General features: G+C 47.8%; 1 protein-coding gene across 1 annotated transcript in view; it reads left to right on the forward strand.

Annotated features, from left to right (window-relative positions):
• Positions 1 to 21,436, forward strand: part of LOC135814825 (vacuolar protein sorting-associated protein 33B-like) — a 32,970-nt gene that overhangs the window by 9,016 nt on the left and 2,518 nt on the right. Inside the window, exons 8-20 of the mRNA XM_065328004.1 lie at positions 981 to 1,085; positions 1,459 to 1,564; positions 2,248 to 2,325; positions 4,718 to 4,791; positions 5,245 to 5,331; positions 8,762 to 8,852; positions 9,718 to 9,792; positions 10,580 to 10,699; positions 11,592 to 11,638; positions 12,166 to 12,237; positions 13,471 to 13,515; positions 13,896 to 13,997; positions 16,496 to 16,589. Coding sequence (XP_065184076.1) covers positions 981 to 1,085; positions 1,459 to 1,564; positions 2,248 to 2,325; positions 4,718 to 4,791; positions 5,245 to 5,331; positions 8,762 to 8,852; positions 9,718 to 9,792; positions 10,580 to 10,699; positions 11,592 to 11,638; positions 12,166 to 12,237; positions 13,471 to 13,515; positions 13,896 to 13,997; positions 16,496 to 16,589 — 1,096 coding nt within the window. The remainder of the gene's footprint in view (positions 1 to 980; positions 1,086 to 1,458; positions 1,565 to 2,247; positions 2,326 to 4,717; positions 4,792 to 5,244; positions 5,332 to 8,761; positions 8,853 to 9,717; positions 9,793 to 10,579; positions 10,700 to 11,591; positions 11,639 to 12,165; positions 12,238 to 13,470; positions 13,516 to 13,895; positions 13,998 to 16,495; positions 16,590 to 21,436) is intronic.

The raw sequence follows: 21,436 nt of genomic DNA on the forward strand, positions 1-21,436 counted from the left end.
ACGCCATACACACGGCCACTATCTGGCATAGTTGCACGTACCGACCGAGCTAGCTCTCTCTCACACACACACACGTACACACACACACACACACACACACACACACACACACACACACACACACATGCACACATACACACATGCAAGTACGCGAGTGCATACACACACCTGGTCCTGGTTCTGGTAAACAATGCCATTACGGTCACGTGTCCCCTTGCGGGGCCGACAACATGGAAACGACGAGCGACGGCAGAAAGTCGGCAGTCTGCCGAGAGATCAGGGACCATGTTCAATCGGCACGACAAGAGAGCCATCTTTGGCAGCTATGGATTTGGAATCCACGAGTAGAGCGGCAGCACCGACCACAGGCCCCACAGTGGGCCTTGCAGCATGAGAGGGCGAGCCGCACACGCGGCGGCGGAGGAGTCGCCTGAGCAGCAATGGTAGACACCGCCGCCCGGCACGGAGTCTGAGACAATGTTGCGGGGAGCGTCCGGGAGTTGGGGTACACACACACGCACACGCACACACACACACACACACACACACACACACACACATGTCGGGAATGCCCGTGCAGGGCCGGCACCACTCTTCTGGCGGATACGCCATGGCCGTACCACTCTCACGAGCTTGATCCGGGCCTGCTGTGAAAGCTATTTCAAACGAAGTATGTTTTTATGCACCCACATCTCACTCACTGTGTATCACACAGAATGCGAAATGATAGGGTCCAAAGTTATTTCTCTCTTACTTGGAATTTGACCTTGAAAACTGGCGACACATCAGACTGGCAAGAAAGTTGGAGAAACCCACTGTATTGTGAGTGATAGAGACTTTCATGCACAAGTAATCTTGTACTCAGATCATGAGCGGCAGGTCCAAGAACTTGTAAAACCTGCTACCGTGAATGCCTGCAGCTGTATGCATGTGTGTAACTACCCTGCCTGTGTGTTGTTTGCCGTGTGGGTGTGTTGCAGGCTGGTGATCAGCATGGCATACGCATTGTTGCACAGTCTCTGATAACTCTGCAGTCCTTGTACGGCACCATTCCCACCATCCACGGTCTCGGACGATACTCTGCTGTAAGTGAGTCAGAGTGTTGCTTGCTAGGCTTGCTAGGCAGTCAGTCGCCTTGGGTCTTCGGGCTACTAAGTTCGTTTTGTTGGAAACTAGTATTTATTCAGTGCGAAGGTGCTTCTGTAGTGTTGTGTTGCACTGTTGGGTTGACTTGTAGCAGTGAAATGGCAAGTACCGGTAAGCTTGCGGCATTCCCCCATCCCACTTGCCTAAAAGTGTATAGATCTCCAGCCATGTTCTGTGGCTCTGGTGCATGGGATTTTGGCAATTAGGCCAGCCCTGGTGTATACGGTACGTATAGCCGAGCTATGCCACCGTCCTTATCATATTATTAGTTTTTCATTCTGTAGATGTGGATATTGTTATTATGTGCCTCAGATGGTGAGAGATTTGTTCCAATTGCTGTCAGCTGATCAGGAAACTGGAGCTACAGTTGCCATAGAAGGAGAACCGCGCATTGAGCAACTAATCCTCTTTGACAGAAGTGAGTGCTAAGGATATTCATCAATCCATCCATGCACCCATGCATCCATCCATCCGCCCACCCATCCATCCACCCATCCACACATCCATCCATCCATCCAGCCAACCATCTGCCCATCCATCCTTCCATCCACCAATCCATCCACCCATCCATCCATCCACCCATCCACACATCCATCAACCCATCCATTCACTCATCCATCTATCCTTCCACTCATTTACTCCTCCATCCATTTTATCTGCGTATGTCTATTTCAGAACAGTTTGGCAAAGTTGAAACCCTGAGCATTGTACTGTTTGGTTTATTCTACAGCACCCACTGCGTGTAGTCTTGTGACTGTCGTCACAGATCTTAAGACCTATGTAGGCATCACACAAAGCTGAGTTGCCGTTGACTTGCAAAAGTGCTCAACCCACGAAGTTGTCTGATGATTGGTTCTAATTGCCATGTAACTCAGAGTTACAACAAAGCAACGTCTCCCACCATTGTGAACTAGTGTTGTGTGTATCACATGTACTTCCATTGTACGTAGGAGTACCGTAGCACTGTAGTAACATGTACATGTGTTTGGTGGTGTTTGCCAATGTACATGTGTTTGGTGGTGTTTGCCAATGTACACTGTACTGTGGTGACATGTACATGACTGTGTTTGGTGGTGTTTGCCAATGTACACTGTGCTGTAGGTTGTGATAGCGTGACACCTCTCTGCTCACCTACAACCTACGAAGGTCTGCTTGACGATGTCTTCGGAATTAAAAACGGTAAGGCCATCTTCTTTTCCTTCTTCTTTACTCTGATGACTGAATAGTATACTACCGAGGCTCATGAACGTAACGCATATCAACAGTGAAAATGGATATCGAAATGGCCCGGAGCAAGACCTTCGTAAATTAGTTTGATGTTGAATTGTTCTGTTGTGATTCCGGGGCGGCGACGATAATGGAAGAAGGCGGCTGCTCCCAGTGCTGGAGCTTTGTGCTTTGTGCCAAATGACTGACAGCCGTGAGCCAGTCAAGTGTCAGGCATTGGCCAGGAAGCACGGGCCTCAGCGCTGGGAGCAGCCGCCTTCTATTACTTCTCCAGACAACACTGTAACCAGACTGAAGAACAGAAACTAGCTGAAACTCGAAGCTAGTATTTATTCTTCAGTCTAATTTTTAATGCACGAAAGTGATGTGGCTCCCATTGACCAAGCTTAGCAGGTGTATGTGTTGTAGGCCACTGGCACTGAACTGACCTCTCCCAAACAACTTGAAAGAACACTATAGTAGGTTTCAAAAGTCCAGACCTCTGGTTTCAAAAAACTGTTAGGCCAGCATCTGTCCCACTTAAAATCTGTGATCACTTTGTGCATAGAATTTTCGAAATTGGGCGTCTGTTATCCAAACACTTACAAAAACACGTAGACATTTATGTGAGAAAAATTGCGCGAGCTGCCCAAGCAATATACCGAAGAAATTTCTCAAAAGCTCAAACCAAATTTGAATTATTCGAAAAAGTCTACAGAGGTCTATACATTTGAAACGCACTATAACACTTGTTGAGGGAAGGATAGAATGACTTTATTGAATTCCAAACAGCCTCTTTTTACATAACCGGCCATTGCAATTTTCTGAACCATGGAGTCAGCCGGGGCTGTTTTGGGGACAGCCTGCCTGGTTTTCATGGCTCTGGTCTTGCTGGCCTTGTCCTCCTGGAACATGATCTGCGTAGATGCTGTTGTTGCTGCTGTTGCTAACAGCTGGCTCTTAGTCAGCTTTGTCACAAGCTGAGCCAATTCCATGACATCACCATGACATCACTTTATAACTAACGTTACTTGACAGCAAGCTTGACCTTGATCTTGACTTCACTGGTCAACGATCACACACAGAGTACACACTGGGCTCGTCCGGTGAATCGATGAAATCCTGGGCTGAGAGCTCCGTCTCGATGTCTCGCACACGAGCTACACGTGAAGACAACTCTGATGCCCACTGGGTCATGTCGCACGCCTCCTTGACGTCATCAAAAATGATAATTATAACGAGGCTGCCATCCGCTCATTGCCACCATGAGTGACAAGTGGGTTGAGCCGTGCGGATGATTGCGGTAATAGAACAGTAGCATGTTGAGGTCAGCACGCCGGTTCGATGACTCTTCGAGGGTCTTGCGAATGAGGGTGAGGAGCATTCGGTTGAACCGCTCTGCTGTCCTTTGAGACTGAGGGTGACGAACTGGTCCGGTTCGTACATGGACACCCATCAAGTGAAACAGAGACTCCACGATAGCGTTGCGGAACTCCACACCGTTGTCCATCCGCACGACCTCGGAAGCACCCCATCGAAGACACATGGCCGAGAAGGCTGCAGCAGCACTGACGACACACAGTCGGCGATGCCAGACACATCCACTTCCTCTGGCGAAACACGGCCACACGCTCCACGTGGTACCATGCCGTCTCCGGTCCCAGTTCACAGCTTCTGTCGGTCCATCACCTCCTCTGCCTCCCTTTCCTCCGTCTTGCGCTCCCACGAGCTCCTCTCTTGATCTCCTTCTCCGATCTCACGCTTTCAAATCTTTATTCTCACGATCGCTTACAGTACCGGTTGACGACGACGACAAAAAAACACACTCATCCTCTGCGTCCCGGGTTTCGGCACCACGTTGTAACGGAATCACAGCCGTTCCGTTCCCCGGGACGCAGGACACAAAGGACAAGACTAGTTTGTTTACATTATTATACTGACATGAAGGAAAGCAGGGACTATGACATCACGGAAAAACAGACTACTCTTAAAGAGACCAACAAGAAGACTGACAAAAGGACTCTCGACTACAAAGTCGCGCATGCTCGTATCACACATGCACACGACTAGACGAAGACAGTTTGGGGAATGTCATCACACAGGAAAACAATAGTACATCATGATACAACACTGGTAGTCACTTGCTAGGAGTGGCCACTGGTGCTACTTTGAGGTGTCCGCTTTAGTGATGTTTGCAAAACCTTTTCTGTTGTGAACTTGGGTTCGTTTGTGTGCATGCTGGCACGCGCACATGCGTCTGGTGTGTGTGTGTGTGTGTGTGTGTGTGCATGTGTGTGTGTGTTTATGTTTGTGTGTGTATGTGTGTGTGTGTGTTTATGTGTGTATGTGTGTGTGTGCGTTAAAGGGTTTGTTGAATTTGACAAGCTTGTGACTGGCAAGGACCAAAAAATCAAGCTCCTGCTCAACTCTTCAGATTCGGTATGTTCTACTGCATTTCAGCACAAGTTCATGTACATGTGTTTTCAAGTTTCCAGGGGACTTTCTCGACAGCATTGGGATTTTTTGTGCCTCATAAAGTGATAATTCTGCTCAGATGCTGTGCGTTTTGTTCACTCGAAAAGACAATTTGGCCAGCGTGGTTCCAGGATTCTGTCAAGGGTTTCACAGTTTGTAACTGATAAACCACAACCCTTGCATTTTTCCGTTTGCTGTGCAAAGTGCATACGCATGCTACACTGCGAGAGTTATTTCGAAGTTTGGCCGTGGTTTTGCATTCAAAATTCCAGGAAGTTCATCTGTGTTGTTGAAATGCGTGTGTGTGTGTGTATGTGTGTGTGTGTGTGTGTGTGCACATGCATGTGTGCACATGCGTGTGTGCACGTGCGCGTATGTGTGTGCGTGTGTGTCGTCCGCTACTGCTTCTGCGATTAGGTGTATGCGGAGATTCGCAGTCGTCACTTTACAGCCGTACATTCTCACCTCAGCGGTCTTGCTAAGCAACTGCAGACGGGATATGATGTAAGTACAGTGGAGATTTGTTGATTCCCTCACAATGCAGTTTCTTTGCTGTTGGTAACAAGTGTACAGCCGGATCTGTCATGACTCATGAGCAGCCTCTGCTATAGAGGTGATGCGATTACGTCTTTGGGTGAGATGCTTTGGCAAAGTCGTGGCACAGCAATGCATGACTCACTAGCGACTCAAGTTAATAGGGAGCAGACATAATGCAATGTAATCCTAAGCTATGCAAAAGACGTTACTTTAGTAGTGTCTGGCGCTAGCCAGGGTCCACGGCCCTTTATTTCGTATATCTGTGTCACTGTGTGTGTGTGTGGAGGGGAGGGGGGGGGGGGGGGGGGAGGCGTAGGGCGTCATGATGTGACGCGCCAGGCCTGGCTGGCTATCCCGTACATATCCCGTACCGTGCCGTCAAAGACAGCTGGCCACATGTTCAAATAGGGCTTTCAACTGCAAGATCATAACGCAAAGCAATTTGGTAGAATGTGTATGTATGCAAAGTGTATCGAGGAATGCATGCAGGGCGATAGTGCGGGTTTGAATCCAATGTTATGTGTTGCAAAATTAGAAAAATGAAAAAGTAATAAGCTAGCACCATAGCGTAACGAGAGAGCTTGGAAGCTCAGGGCCCTACGCTATGCTTTTTTGCCTTGATGACCTAGACAAAAAAGCATAGGGATGTTATAAATTCTTACAAATTTCTACTTTTTGTTTTTAGACATAACGTGGGATTCGAACCCGCACTATCGCCCTGCATGCATCCCCCGGTACACTTCGCATACATACTAATTCTTCCAAGTTGCTTCACGTTATGATCTTGTATTTGAAAGCCCTATTTGAATATGCTTTGTGGCCAGCCGTCTTTGATTGTACGGTACGGTACGGGACAGGTACAGGACAGGTACGGTCGAGGGTAATACGACACCATCTACCGCCTTGATGACGGCAAAAAAAGAATAGGGATGTTATAAATTGTTCAATTCTCCTATTTTTTTTCAGGCATTACCTGGGATTCGAACCCGCACTATCGCCCTACATGCATTCCCCCATACACTTCGCATTTATACTCATTCTTCCAAGTTGCTTTACGTTATGATCTTGCGTTTGAAAGCCCTGTTTGAATAGTGCGGCCAGCTGTATGTGGCCAGCTGTGTTTGATGGCACGGTACGGTACGGGACAGATACGGGATAGCGCCAGGCGTGACACAAACACACAAACAAACACACAAACAAACACCAAATTTAAAGCTGTGTGGACCCTGGCTAGCGCCAGACGTTACTGAAGTAACGTCTTCTGCATAGCTACGGGAATAAAACATAACTACTTGGTAAAATGTCTGGGAGTGAGAGTTTTGAGTTATGTATCTATGTGTGTTTATGAGCTACAGTTCTTTTTTTAAACTAAAAAATTAGGAACGAGAGGGCTTGAAAGCCCAGGAGCCCTCGCTATGCTTGTTTTTACCTAGGTAATCATGTGTTTTATTCAAACTGCTAGGAACGTCTTTGCAATACGATTATCGGGCACATGTTTTTGTCTTGCGAAGACATTTCTATCAGTTTGAATAACACACATGATGACCTAGGTAAAAAACAAAACAATCATAGTGAGGGCTTCTGGGCTTTCAAGCCCTCTCGTTAAAAGGCTAGAATGTTAATGTGAGCAATTACAAATTTACAATGCATGAGGTAGGAGACTGGGGTACTCTGGTAATGTCCTTTTGGTCTTTTAGGAGACCTTCGGTTTCATTGGGGGTGAGGCTCTTTTTTTTCTGGGTTATTGTGTCTTTTGGCAGATGGCATATAATACCTTTAGCATGCAAGGCCTTGTACTGGGGTACCAGAGCACGTCGGCGTTCCTGCTCACCCCTGGTCAGGTCGTGTGACACGTACACATTTACATCATTGTGCTTAGCCTTCGTCTTGTTGCGCATCAGTTTGGTTTTGCCCTGGCTGGTGAGGGTGGCGGGCACCAGGCGTGACTGCTCCGTTTGGTGTCTGGGAGTGATGCGCTCTGCCACGAGGACCTCTCTGGTGTCCCAATCCGGCACCAGGTGAGAAACAGTACGTTTCAGGTCTTCGCCTGCGTTCTCCCTGATCCCGCTTAGGATTATATTAGCAGCACGTCTTCGCTGTTCGGTTGCCTCTTCAACCAGATCCCGTATGATCGAGACGTTCGTGGTGTCGGTTTTACCTGACATTTGTTCCTGTTGTGCATTTGTGGTGGCGTCTGGTTGTCTAGACGTCACGTCATGCAGCTTCTTCTCTAGATCTGTAATGGCGGAACAAGCTCCATCTTCAATTTTCGATACATTCTGGAGCTGTCTCTCTACAGTGCTTATCAGCTTGCGTGTCTCTGCATTGAGACGATTGAGGTCGATAGCGTGCTCCGCGAGGATCTTCTCGGCCGCTGTGGGGTGTTTATCCAGAGCTAGAACCAGTTCTCCTGCGATCGTCTTGAGGTCTTGGCGAATTTCTTGTTTGAAATCCACAAAGAGCATCCGCATGTTCGCCATCAGGTCTTGCTGCGCACAATCGTTTGCGCTAGCTGTGGCAGCAACGCCGCCGAGAAGGACGTTTGGGCCAAGTATGTGAAGTGCTCGGTGCTAAATCCGAACTCCATGATAGGCCGCACAATTCCACGGTATGTTGCCAACCTGCCTCGGGTATTCAGGTACCTGGAGGCCCGCTTCATGAACCCGAGTTGCGAGGTCGCCTGGAGGGCAACATTTCGTAGGTGGGTTCGGAAAGGCATCTTGGAATCAAAAGTGATGCCGAGTAGTTTGCCATCTTGATCAGGTTCCAGCAGATGGCCACCAAAGGAAACTTGAGGAACTGGCCATGGTTCAGTTCGTCTGGTAAAGTGTATGAGCTGAGACTTATTGGGCTCGAACCGCACCTTCCACCTGGTTCCCCGCTCGTGCAGGCGGTCTAGAGAGAGCTGGAGGTCCGCCATCGAAAGCACTGTATACATAGTGCCCATAAGCGGTTCCGCAGACTCATCGCCATGACATCATTCCCATACCCTATAGCTATGTAGTACCACCTAACTTTACTTTAAGGTGACCTGTCTGTAAAGACCACCTGTCTCTGAAGACCACCTGTCTCTGAAAACCACCTGTCTCTGAAAACCACCTGTCTGTAAAGACTACCTGTCTCTGAAGACCACCTGTGTTGTTGGAAGACTTCACCATGGACTGGTCAATTCACACAGGTTTGACTACTGCAGTGCTTCAACAAGCATGATTGGTTGGGGCTAGACTAAGAATGTGTGTGTATCTGTGTGTGCATGGATGTACAGTGCGTATCAGTACACTATTAGATTGGAATAGTGCTCTCACATTCCCACAGGGTCTGAGCTGCCATCTATTTATCTGTATCGAGCTGGTAACTTTACTTGCTGCCTTGTCGTCTGATGTGGCAATGTGTGCAGCGACGGCACGATATGACGACGGTGCAAGAAATGAAGGCGTTTGTGACGGACCTGAGTGGCATGAAGCAACAGCATCGCTCTCTTGCTACCCGTGAGTACACGTAGACGGGCTCAGTACTGTACGAGTTGCTGTTGGATCTCTAAGGCCATCATTTTTTATATCTATGTTTCGCGTCGTCCGCACGCATACGTTTTGACTTTTTTTCGGAAAAAATCAAAAAAATCAAACACGCACAGTGAGTGTACGATAGTGCGAGTCATCAGTGTGGACTGGTTGCATACGGCCCGGCGAAGCTGGATTCAGAAATGGCTTCGGGGCCAGCGTTGGTAAATCGTTTGTTCGGCATCTGCAAGCAGTATTCTATGAGCTTATACTAGACCGCATCGATCGCCTCAAGCTGAGAGGATGCGTTGTTCCGGAGCTCTTTGCACCGCTGCTGAAGTCTGAGTACAATAATCCAGCGAAGCATGGGCACCAACGGTTGCCTTCTCTGTCCAAAGTGAATATTTACTCATGCTGATAACCCAGATTTTGTGCTTGGATGTAGGATTTTTCTTTCGAATGATTATGTACACCATGCACAAGGTATTGTGCTACATGTATGTATTGTGCTATGTACAGTGCTATGCACTTCTGATGAGCCTTTTTTTATTATTTTGCAACTTTTTATTTTTTTCCACCTCTCGCGTATGATTCTGGAAGTTGAACTGACGCGAAACATAGTTATACAAAATGATGGCCTAATGGGGCACAAAGTCGTTAGTTTTAACCAGGAAGAATCCCATCGTTAGCTCAGCGGAGGACGTTCAGGCTGGTTGTAACTCTGAGTTTCATGCCGTTAGGCAATCATCAGACAACTGCCGGTGTTAGTGTGAGATTGTTGGTGCTAGTGTGTTATGTGGCCATATCAGGATTGAGTAATGTGTGTGTGTGCTGCATGTGTCAATGACTGCAGATGTCGGTGCGTGTGAGGTGATCAACAAGAAGAAGCGCGCCAGCTTCTTGCAAAAGCAGCTGCAGATTGAGCACGGTGAGCGTCCCAATGGCAATGTCCAATCCTCAGTGCCCCCCGTTGTGTCCTCCCTTCACGTTGTTGCTTAGCGGCTTCGTGTTGTACTTGCACTACTAGTACATGTATAAATGTATGCTGATATGCTGATATGCTTGCTGAGTAATATGCATGTATACACCCCGCTCAGGGGTGTCGCACACAGTACGGTCACTACGGTATTGACCGTACCACTATTTGACCCAAGTACCCTGCGAATCAATAAAATGCACTGATTTGGGCTCTAATTTTCCAAAAATGTTGGCTCAGCCACCCCTCACCCACGAGTAAATTGTACTTCAGATGGCTGATCGTACCACACTAAATTACCTTCCGACGCCCCTGCCACTGGAGTAGGGCTCGGTGAAATCCGGCCCGAAGTGCATATCTGGCGCCCTCAACTAACTTGCATTGCCGTTAACTCGTTGGCTGGGGTACCAATGCGGGGCTGGAAGTACACGTGTACAAGTGCAGTGATGTAATCGGAACTAGTCTAGGGCGTCAGTTTTTCACTTTGGGATGGATTTCACCGAGCGCAACTATGCATGACCGAACAGAGTAGGTCTGCGACAATGGCAAGGCGACGATGGCAAGGCGACAATGGCAAGGCGACGATGGCAAGGCGACAATGGCAAGGCGACGATGGCAAGGCGACGATGGCAAGGCGACGATGGCAAGGCGACAATGGAGTTCTTTTGAAAGACAAATGTATACTGTGCAGTGTTTTTTTTGTATTTCCATTTCCGTGAATGCCAATTTGCTTTCACAGCCACACTGGAGGGTCTCGACGAGAGGGAATGCTTGGAGCTGATAGAGGAGCTGATCAATCGGCAAGTGTCTGTGACCACGCCACTTCGGCTGTTGTGCTTGCAGTCGCTAACGTCCGGTGGTGAGTGGAATTGCGTAGTTTGCTCTGTTCATTTTTATAAAATACAACGGACAAAAAAGTTGCGAGTTATGACCAACTGTCCACCAATGTAACTAGGTAATATACAGTCAGCAAGTGCGACAACAGGTAACTTTTTTGTCTTTTTTTATTTTATTCTTGAGTACATTGGCTCAACATCTGAGTACAAATTGTGCTCTGCTTGCTTGCATTTGTACAGTCGAGAGTACGCAGACTGGAGTGTTCAACTCCTCCCCAGTTGGGTCTGGTCTGGTCTACGGCAGAGTTTTTGTTGTCGTCAACTCTTTCAGAGCGCATGACGCGTACCGGACAAAGCGTGCACAAGGCATGCGCTGGGCACCGACTTTCACTGCGAGTTTGTGTTTTTGCCATTTTCAAAAGCGAAAAATTGAACTTTTTCTTCCGCTGCTGTAGCTTAAAAAAATGTCATCGTAGTGCAATTTAGCAGATGAGAAACTGGCCAAGTTCACACGGCCATAGGCTCGTAGTGCATTCCAAGTACAGTATAACTAATGATCTCCAGAAAAGTTGACATCGACAGAAATACCACTGTGGGCCAAACCAGTCAGATTTGCACACTCTTGGTGCAATGCATTGTTTTTGCACTGGCATCTTGTCCAGTGTAGGTTGGACTGCCGCTTGATCGTCCTCTGGTGGATAGGTTGCTGTCTCCTGCTGTCGCACGCAGAGTATGCACAGTCGCCTCTCCCAACAGCAGCTGAGCATGCACAACTGTCTCTCTGAACAGCAGCGGAGCATGCACAACTGTCTCTCTGAACAACAGCTGGTGCATACCAGCAGAGTGATGTGTTTTAAATGTTTGGCTGCAGCAACTTCTCACTTTATCCTGTGTTCTGGCTGCTGAAATCTGTAGGACTGAAGCCTAAAACCTATCAGTTGTTGAAGACACAGTTTCTCCAGGTATGTGACCCGTTTTGGCATGTTGGGCACGTGTGTATGGCTGTAGTGACGTTTTGCGGTCACGTCTCAATTCGCTTCTCAAAACTACTTCTATTGCACACTATTGCAATGCAACCTGTCCTAAAGGACGCATAGCAATCGAGCGCACCTTTGAAAGTCCTCTGGTAGTACAATTCGCACATCTCATTCTCCGAAATAAGGACTCCTGTGAGCGCAGTTTGGGCGTGTTCCCTGCTATTACCAGTGTATTGAATGTTCGCGTTGAAGTGAACCAGCAGGAATACCACTGAGTCCACAGCTCCGCATTTGCAAAGTATCTTGGGTGAGAGAGAGGAGAGAAATGATAGCTCACATTTGAGGACATGTGAAAAGAATGTTCAGAGAATGTCTCGTGTCGAACCACTATCTCCCGCCCGGCCCATCTTCGAATGGTTTCCAACTTTCCAGTATTGCCTGTTTCTTTCTTGCCATTCACCCTGTATAGAAGAAGTGATATGCGCATTGGTTTTGTTTGCTTCCTTGCACAGGCCTATGGCTACGACCATATCGTCACACTCAGTCGACTGGAGGAGATGGGCTGGCTGAAGGAACAGTCGGATGTGAGTCACGTGTGCCAGTGCTGTGTTTTGCTTTTTTTTGTAACTTCCACGCCTCTTGGCACCCTCTACACAGCTCGTCCTGGTTTCTCGGGGGTGATTTGTACATCGGGCCGCATCACCCAGAATTCTCCAGAGGTTCTCAATGAGATTGAGCTAAGGCAACTACTCGGACTATGTCAGGATGGTGACTGCCATTCACCGTCAGCCACTCCTTCGCTCTCTTGGCAGTGTGCTTGAGTCGTTACCGTGCATGGAGAGTGAAGACCCCACCCGCAAGCTGTGTCATGCTCGGCAGCATCATGCTCTGGAGGATGCCGTGGCTCTGGTCGGCATTCCTTGTACCCGCCGCCTGCTAAATACGTCCTGCACTGCCGCTGGCCATGGCATCCCACACCCCCATGATATTACCACCGCCATCCTTCACGGTTTTGCGGGTGCATTCGTCGGCCACAGTCCTCCTGACGTAAGCTGCACCATCAGAGTGCCTGGGATTGAATTTCGACTCCTCAGTCCGCAGAACTGTTTTTTGACAGTCACGCACCCACGCAGGCCTGCTGGACAGTTGGACAGCCCCTACTCTTTGCACCCCAACGACCCCCGCATGACCCTCGTACGTCTGCACCTCGTGCAAGACACTTTCTATTCATTACAATCAGCCAGTGAGAACTAGATCTGCTCAGTAGCGAGGTGTGCTTGGTTATGGTTTTTAAAGTAAGTTTCCGAGGTTGTGACGTCGATGGTTTGAAGTGCATTTCTATTCCTTCAACCGATCATGTTGTGTTCATGTTTGTGTACAGTACTGTCGGTCGCCGAAGAACTGGGGGGGGGGTCAGCCTCCTAGCCTAGACCGTTCTTATTTTTCATGCATTACAGTCTATGCACAGCTGAGTCCTCGTGTATACATTGGTATGCTGTGCTTGATGAAATTCTAGCCTGGTCGTTCTTCGCCGCCCCACAGTACTATAGTCTACGGCTGCTTGCCCTGCTCGTGCTGCATGCTGCCTGTTCATATTTTCATGCATTACGGACTTACAGTCCATGCACAGTCGAGTCATTGTGTATACATTGGTATGCTGTGCTTGATGAAATTCTACCCTGGTCATTCTTCGCCGCCCCGCAGTACTGTAGCCCACCTTTAACCCGTAGTTACTTTCACCGTAATAGTAATACATGTGTTACCTGTTGTTGCTGTTGTTGCTGTTGTTGTTCTTTGCCTGTTTTTTGCTGTTCCAGAAACAAGTACCGGTGTTCCGAACGGCAACCAAACGTCTCAAGCTGGTGAGCAGCCTCGGGCCGTTAACTGTGCTGTTAAGTTTTGTGTGATGCTGTCCCATGGTGCAGTTGATCTTCAGCTTGGTTGTGTGTTGTATACAGTGGTCGTCTCGCAAGGCGCTTAACTTACCAAAATCTTACCCTTTCAGCTCATACAGCTGAGGCAAGTGATATCCGACCCTGGGCCGGTGTGACTGCCGCGACGACTCGTGCTACGAACTTCAGTTCACGACATTGTGCTCGTTTGGTCCATTGCCGTGATCTTACCGTACGTTGTCGCATGGGTGTGTGTGTGTATACATGTGTGGACATATGTGTGTGTGTGTTTGTTTGTTGGTTTGTGATGGTGGTGTACATGCTCCTGGGCGCAACACCGAATCATACAGATACCCCGCGACAGCGAGGGCTACGACTTGAGCAAGCCGCCGGACACTGCGTACGTGTTTGGTGGTGCGTACTGCCCACTGTCCTGTCATCTAGCACAGCATGTAAGTACATGTACTGTAGAACATCAAGAACACACACTTACCCAAGAACACACACTTACCCAAGAACACACACTTACCCAAGAACACACACTTACCCAAGAACACACACTTACCCAAGAACACACACTTACCCAAGATCACACACTTACCCAAGAACACACACTTACCCAAGAACACACACTTACCCAAGAACACACACTTACCCAAGAACACACACTTACCCAAGAACACACACTTACCCAAGAACACACACTTACCCAAGAACACACACTTACCCAAGAACACACACTTACCCAAGAACACACACTTACCCAAGAACACACACTTACCCAAGAACACACACTTACCCAAGAACACACACTTACCCAAGAACACACACTTACCCAAGAACACACACTTACCCAAATGGGAAGCAGGAAAGTGTTCGAAGCACTTCTTATTCCAACATACTTTTTTTTAATTTTTTTTAATTTTACAAGATACACAACTCGCCGCAGGCACATGGGCTAGCATGGGCTAGCATGGGCTAGCATGGGCTAGCATGGGGTGAGACGGTGCTGGGGGATTGAGTTTGGATCCATATGCCTGCGCTCCGGACAATGTCTGTACTAAGCAACGAAATCCCGGTTGGCGTGAGACTCGGCTGGAGGCCTAAGCAAGTACTAATCAAGAGACTATGTCTTATCAAAGTACATACTAGGTGAGGTCCACTCTCCACTGTATGTGTTTACTAGTACTACAGTCCATTCATCGAAACAGTCCCGCTGGCTTTTGAAAGTCCGATTTGGGCCGAATTGAGGATCAAAAATCCACATTAAATCTCAAAAATCTGGGTTTGGGATCTGCTTCTCCATACATTTTGCTATGGCATACCTGTCCCAATTTTGTAAAACGTGTAAGTGAGGTCTACTGCATGTGCTTACTAATACACAGTCAAACCTTTGCTCCGGTGACCGCTAAGTCAGTGGGTGCACGGACAACCGGGGCTTAGCAAAGATAGTGTTCCGTCCGGTCCTGATTGTGTGGCGACGCGTCATCTTTTCCTGAGACGGTCAGTCGCTGCATGCAGATGGTCTCTTTCTATGACGCCGCTTGATACAGGGCTTCTTATAGCATGCGCACTCCGGTGACCACCGTGTCCACTAAGTCTTCATAAGCTACAGTACAGTTTGAATACTGTTTAACCAGTACGGAGGACTTGAGATTTCGACTGGAATTTTGGCTACTCTGCACTGTAGGTTTGTCACATACACAGTTAGTGAGTGAACTAAGGTTCAACTTCCAGTCAGTGCTGGTGCACAGTATTGCAGAAGTACAGTCCTACGCAATGAAATGCTAGTCAAGTGGGCGCCCCTGCACCACTTCACATCCAAGTGTTCTTAGGTCTAAGGCTGCCCCCCCCCCCCCCCCCGGGCATACTTGTATCTTGCGATCGGATTTCACTCAGCAGCGCTGTACTTCACTGGTATTTAGTGGGTAGTAAACTTAAAGGGGAAGTTAAGGCAAAAATTAAAATTTCACCAGTTGTAGTCTTCGGGGTGCTGAGTCGAATGGTCGTGGTCCGAGGAAGCTGAGACGCTCCCTTCCTACTTGAATCCCAATCGAACTCGCGTACTTCCACCGAAACTGGGTGACTGCGCCCTACTAGATGGGGATTTGTATGCAAAATGTCACTAAAAGCGCCGTTTCGTTCTTATAAAAGCACGGATGACCGCGATTGGCCCATATGTTGTAGTCTTTTGGACGCTGAGTCGACTGGTTTTGGTCCGAAAAGGCTGTGATGCAGCGTTCCTCCTTTATTCCCAATCGAACATGGTTGAACAAGCGGTCACGTGCTCCTGCGTACGCCAGTCACCTGGTCACCGTGCCTGCAGGGTACAACTTACTAGCCTGTTTGACCTTTTTTGGGTGCAGTCCTGTCACTCGAGTTGAACTCGAGTTGAACCTTGGTGTGAAAGTTGTCGCCTGCTGGCGTGGTGACCAGGTGATTTGGGCACCCAGGAGCACGTGACCGCTTCTTCAACCATGTTCGATTGGGAATAAAGGAGGAACGCTGCATCGCAGCCTTTTCGGACCAAAACCAGTCGACTCAGCGTCCAAAAGACTACAACATATGGGCCAATCGCGGTCATCCGTGCTTTTATAAGAACGAAACGGCGCTTTTAGTGACATTTTGCATACAAATCCCCATCTAGTAGGGCGCAGTCACCCAGTTTCGGTGGAAGTGCGCGAGTTCGATTGGGATTCAAGTAAGAAGGGAGCGTCTCAGCTTCCTCGGACCACGACCATTCGACTCAGCACCCCGAAGACTACAACTGGTGAAATTTTAATTTTTGCCTTAACTTCCCCTTTAAGTGAAGCCAACATAGCTGGTGCAACAGCTCATCAAACCTCACTTGCGTATTGCTCCGTTTGACTACGGCAGCTCTGCCCAACCCAGTCTCTTGAAATGGTGTACGAGTTCCCTGTTTCCGGCTGCCTTTTCTTCTTGTTCTTAGGCAATGCAGAACGGTGGGTGGCAAGGCATTGAAGACTTCTGTCAGTTGTTGACAAAAGACGTGTTCACAATATCACAGGTCGCTTCACAACGAAGTAAGCAACTCTGTATGAATGGCGTAGAGCGATGACTATCTCGGTGTCTCGGTTTACTTATTTAAAGTTACTAGCATCCTATCTGACTAAGTCTTATTGACATAGTTATCGTACGTTGACGGCTGTATACGCAAGATTCTGTTTGGTACTGGGACTGTGCCTATGCCTGTGTTTGCTTGACCGGCTTGTACTCCTTGCTTGCTGTTGGCACGTGTTTTTGTTTCGTTTTCTTGTTGTTGACCAAAAACCAAATACTGTAGAACGGCTGCTCGTTTGAGCAGGCAAATTTTTTTAGCGTTTTCTGAATCCGGATCAATTCGCGATAAATATTTTAGCGATCCGAGTTTCAGAGTTTCAAAAAGGTGACTAGTACTGTACTGTACATGCAAAATTTCGATTGGCGCTGCAAAACTTTAGCGAAACACTCCTTTCGCTAAAATCGCTAAAATATCACCAGCGCTAAAATTAGTCGTTTTACTGTAATTTTCTCCAGCCACGGCACGTGGGTGAATTGTACTGGAGGGTGGTGGCGGGGACCCATCTAGCTCTAGTGATTTCTGCACTGTATTAGGATTGCTTTGAAATGGGTGGGTTGCAGAACTCCCATTGCGGTGCTCTGACATCTTATAAATGCTTGGGCATTGACGGTGAAGGATGCTGCGTGAGGGTTTAGGGCCGTTACTGGTGTTTTGATTGGTGGTCCCGGTCCCTTTCAGCCGTGGTCTCTTTGAAGAACCATTGCTGTATCTGTACTTTCTCCGCCTGCTCCCAGCCCCATGCCATCTACGCACTTATACAATGGACGACGAGATATCTACATTTAGAAGACTGTTTATTGGCACGTCAAAGAAACACAACTAGACATGACGAACTCAAGACGAAGACTGCTTTTCACACCACAGCAACACGCGCATGCACCAACACCACATACACACAACGTACACAAAATAACGTACTACAACATAACTCCCTCTCCGTAGTAGAATCATCCCCGATTCTTAGCAATAAAAACAGAGGAAAAAGAGGAAAAAATCACACCAATCACTCAATCATACCACACCAGTCCCACCCAGAAATAGAATACGTCTGTCTGCACTGCAGATTATAAAACAACTCTGTCCACCCACCCAGAACACCAGCCACGATCGCTGTCACACATGTGGGAGATGATAACCTCTAAAAAATAACTCAAATCACACAACACACCACTTCATGATCACGCAAAAAATTCTAAAATGTGATAGCACAAATCATAGGAATAACAAAAAGAACAACATCCACTGGCTCTGTGGGGCCTATAGATATCCTCGTAGAAGAGCAAATTAAAAAAACGAACTGAACACACGCGCTGTGCGGGCTCCTCTTTACCATTGAGGAGAGTAAATAATAAAGAACAAAATGTTGGGAGAACAGAAAATACAAAACTCATATACTCATCACGTTCACAACAACACACATACCCTCTCGCCAACGAAACTCCTCAAGCCGTCTACCATGCCGTCCGCCATATCGACATCGGTTTCTGTTTTGCACAACGAATTCAGCAGCACTGACTTGGCCATTTAATAATTCCTTCGTCATCACCAGCTTGTTGGCTCATCATCACCAGCTTGTAGACTCGTCATCGCCAGCTTGTAGACTCGTCACTACAACACTATTCCTGAATAGTGATGGCCAAAAACCAAGCCAGTGACAATGCAGTTGTCTCCAATTGTGAGGCGCGCGCAGCAAGTGCCGAAAGCTTTCTGAGATTGGAATAGAGTGCCGTCGGTGACTGTGACTGTGACGTTGTTGTCCCAGCAGTGCTGGACTACTACAGTCGACTTTGCGTATAACGACACTCGGTGGGGCATCAGAAAAGTGTCCTTATTCGCCAAGTGTCCTTATCCGAAGTCTCATTATACATTACATGTACAGCAAGTTTAGAAGTTAGACTATCTGTGTCTGCAAGTACAGTGTTGGCAGTTTCATAAATGATGTTTTTAAGGTGAACATCTACAAATCTAGAAGACGGGGAGGTGCAGTATCCAATGCAGGAGACAATTGGTCTACCCGGTACTAAGCCATCAACAAGTTTTTTTTGTGAATTTTCGGAAGCATATAGAATTTAGCTGGTCTAAAAGGAAAAGAGCTAAATAATGCAGTGACATCACGTTCGGAAAGTAAGGCAGAGTGTACTTTACAAATGTCTGAGAGGTCACGGTGTAGAGAATCATGCAGTGCTTGGTTATCTGAAGATACTGGAGAATGTTTTCGTTTGCTTGTATAAGTTGTAATCTGAGCTGCATGGATGCTAGATTCTAATCTTGACCGGAAATCAAGTAGAGCAAATTCAGCATGAGGTAAAGCGGTAGGAGGAACCTTCTCTGAAGGGAGGTGAAAATGTGGAATACATAGTTTGGTAGGCACTAGGCACTGTAGTCCTAATACGATTAAACAGGTCATTCCATCTGACTTTATGTTGAAGTGCAGAAATATCGTTTGATAATTGCTGCTGTGTTGGCAAGTGAGTAGAGGGTCTAAAGTTAGAGCCATAACCAAGAACTTGCTTTTCAGTGGGTGTGAAATTGAAACTAGAAAAATTATGAAAACCAGAGTTTAGAACGTACGTAGAATGTCTATTCAGATTGAGATTCCAAATATATTTCAAACGTAAGTCTAAGAATGATTTCTGACTTTTCTTCTGCCATGGGACAATTTCACTCTAACGTTTTTCGCCGTCTTCTTCTTCTTCTTTTGCTGAGCGGGCTTTGCAGAGCTGTTTTTTCGAATAATCTTAGACTGCTGCTGCTGCTGTTGCTGTTTTTTCGGTTGCTGTCGCTGCTGCTGCTGCTGGGAAGTGACTTGCCTAGTGACTTCTTTTTTAATAAGAGCGCCGATCTCTTCTGAGGTTGGAGGCAGTGCTTGTACATCCATCTTTTCTTTTGGCTTGTCTTTTCTGGCTGAGGTTAAATCAGTCCGACATTGTTTAGCGATGATGCAAGCTTGTCTTAGCCCAGAAAGATATTCGAAACGGTAAATGAGTTGACTGGCAAAAAAACGCTGGTTGCTTTCTCAGATGCAAGTCTTTCTGCAAGAGTGTTGAAATCAGTGTGAGCTTCAGTTAGTGTAGCTTCCGCTTTACTCAACTTGGTAGTGCAGGCGGCTATTTGCTTACTCACATATTCTGTGCACTCAATCCAACTGGCCTTATCTGATAGCTTGGAAAACTTCTTAACGATATGACCCTGAAAAGAGTTTCCATCGATTTGACTTTGCAACTTCTCTTTCTTTGCCGACTGCTCTGATATAACCTTCCTACTGGTAAATCTACGATTAACGGACCAGGTAACGTACCTCTCTAGCTCACCATCTGGTAGAGGACGGGCGCCAGGGCAGGTATCGGGTGAGGGATTGGCAGTATCGGCAGAGTCGACGGTTGCAGCTGCAGAAGACTTAGCGTTGATTGGGGCGTCGATTAGGGCGACATCATCATCGTCATCATCATTATTGAAAGCAGTGTCTTCACGCTGGCGTTTAGAGGGCGGCGGTACCACACTGACAGCCGGCATCGGGCCTAGGTAGGCCAACGTGGGTCTTTTTGTCCATACTAAAGGAAACGTTTGAGGGAGGTCATATTGATCAAGATTCTTATTGAGGTGACACCTACACAAACAAATGCGACACCCTCTCGGACGGTATTCTGCAGATCGGCAACCGCAATCTTGAGGGCTGCAATGTCGTCCGATGCTTCTGCCTCTGGACAGGCTGCCATAAGAGCTGGAGTTGGTATACTAGTAGTACCATGGTGCTTGTCGAATCCCCCGCTTTACGAAGAGCGGCTACAAGTTCAACTCTCCCGAGCCCTTTCTCGTGGACTCCACAGGATTTTGCAATTGTTTACAAGCCCATCCTGGGTTACGATAGCTAGGTCAAACTTACGGCTGAGCCCGTGAGCCCGTGTTCTTCATCTTCCGCTTTACTGTGATCCACTGACCCATCCTGTAACCATGGTAACATTCTCCCAATGTACAAGTTAGTTTCCAAGCCACCACAGCACTGTCATCATTGTTTCTGGGACAGGCACATCCCCAAACCCAAACCACACTCGAGTGAAGTAAAAAGAAGAACAACAAGGAACAGCAAGCACCACCCCACGGTGCAAGCAAAAGCGGTTGTTAAAGCCAGTTGGTCTTTAGAACCAGGTCCCACAGTATCTGTGTAGAACTGTCGGTGCATGGAAAATTGGTCGTTAAGAGCAGGTGGTCGCTAAACCCAGAGGTCGCTTACACCAGGTTTTACTGTAGATTGACGAACACTGCAAGCCAACACTAGCACTATGCAGGGCCAACACTATGCAGGGCCAACACTATGCAGGACCAACACTATGCAGGGCCAACACTATGCAGGGCCAACACTATGCAGGGCCAACACTATGCAGGGCCAACACTATGCAGGGCCAACACTATGCAGGGCCAACACTATGCAGGGCCAACACTATGCAGGGCCAACACTATGCAGGGCCAACACTATGCAGGGCCAACACTATGCAGGGCCAACACTATGCAGGGCCAACACTATGCAGGGCCAACACTATGCAGGGCCAACACTATGCAGGGCCAACACTATGCAGGGCCAACACTATGCAGGGCCAACACTGTGCAGGGCCAACACTGTGCAGGGCCAACACTGTGCAGGGCCAACACTGTGCAGGGCCAACACTGTGCAGGGCCAACACTGTGCAGGGCCAACACTGTGCAGGGCCAACACTGTGCAGGGCCAACACTGTGCAGGGCCAACACTGTGCAGGGCCAACACTGTGCAGGGCCAACACTGTGCAGGGCCAACACTGTGCAGGGCCAACACTG

Source organism: Sycon ciliatum, chromosome 4 (genome assembly GCF_964019385.1).
Source record: "Sycon ciliatum chromosome 4, ocSycCili1.1, whole genome shotgun sequence".
NCBI lineage: Eukaryota > Metazoa > Porifera > Calcarea > Leucosolenida > Sycettidae > Sycon > Sycon ciliatum.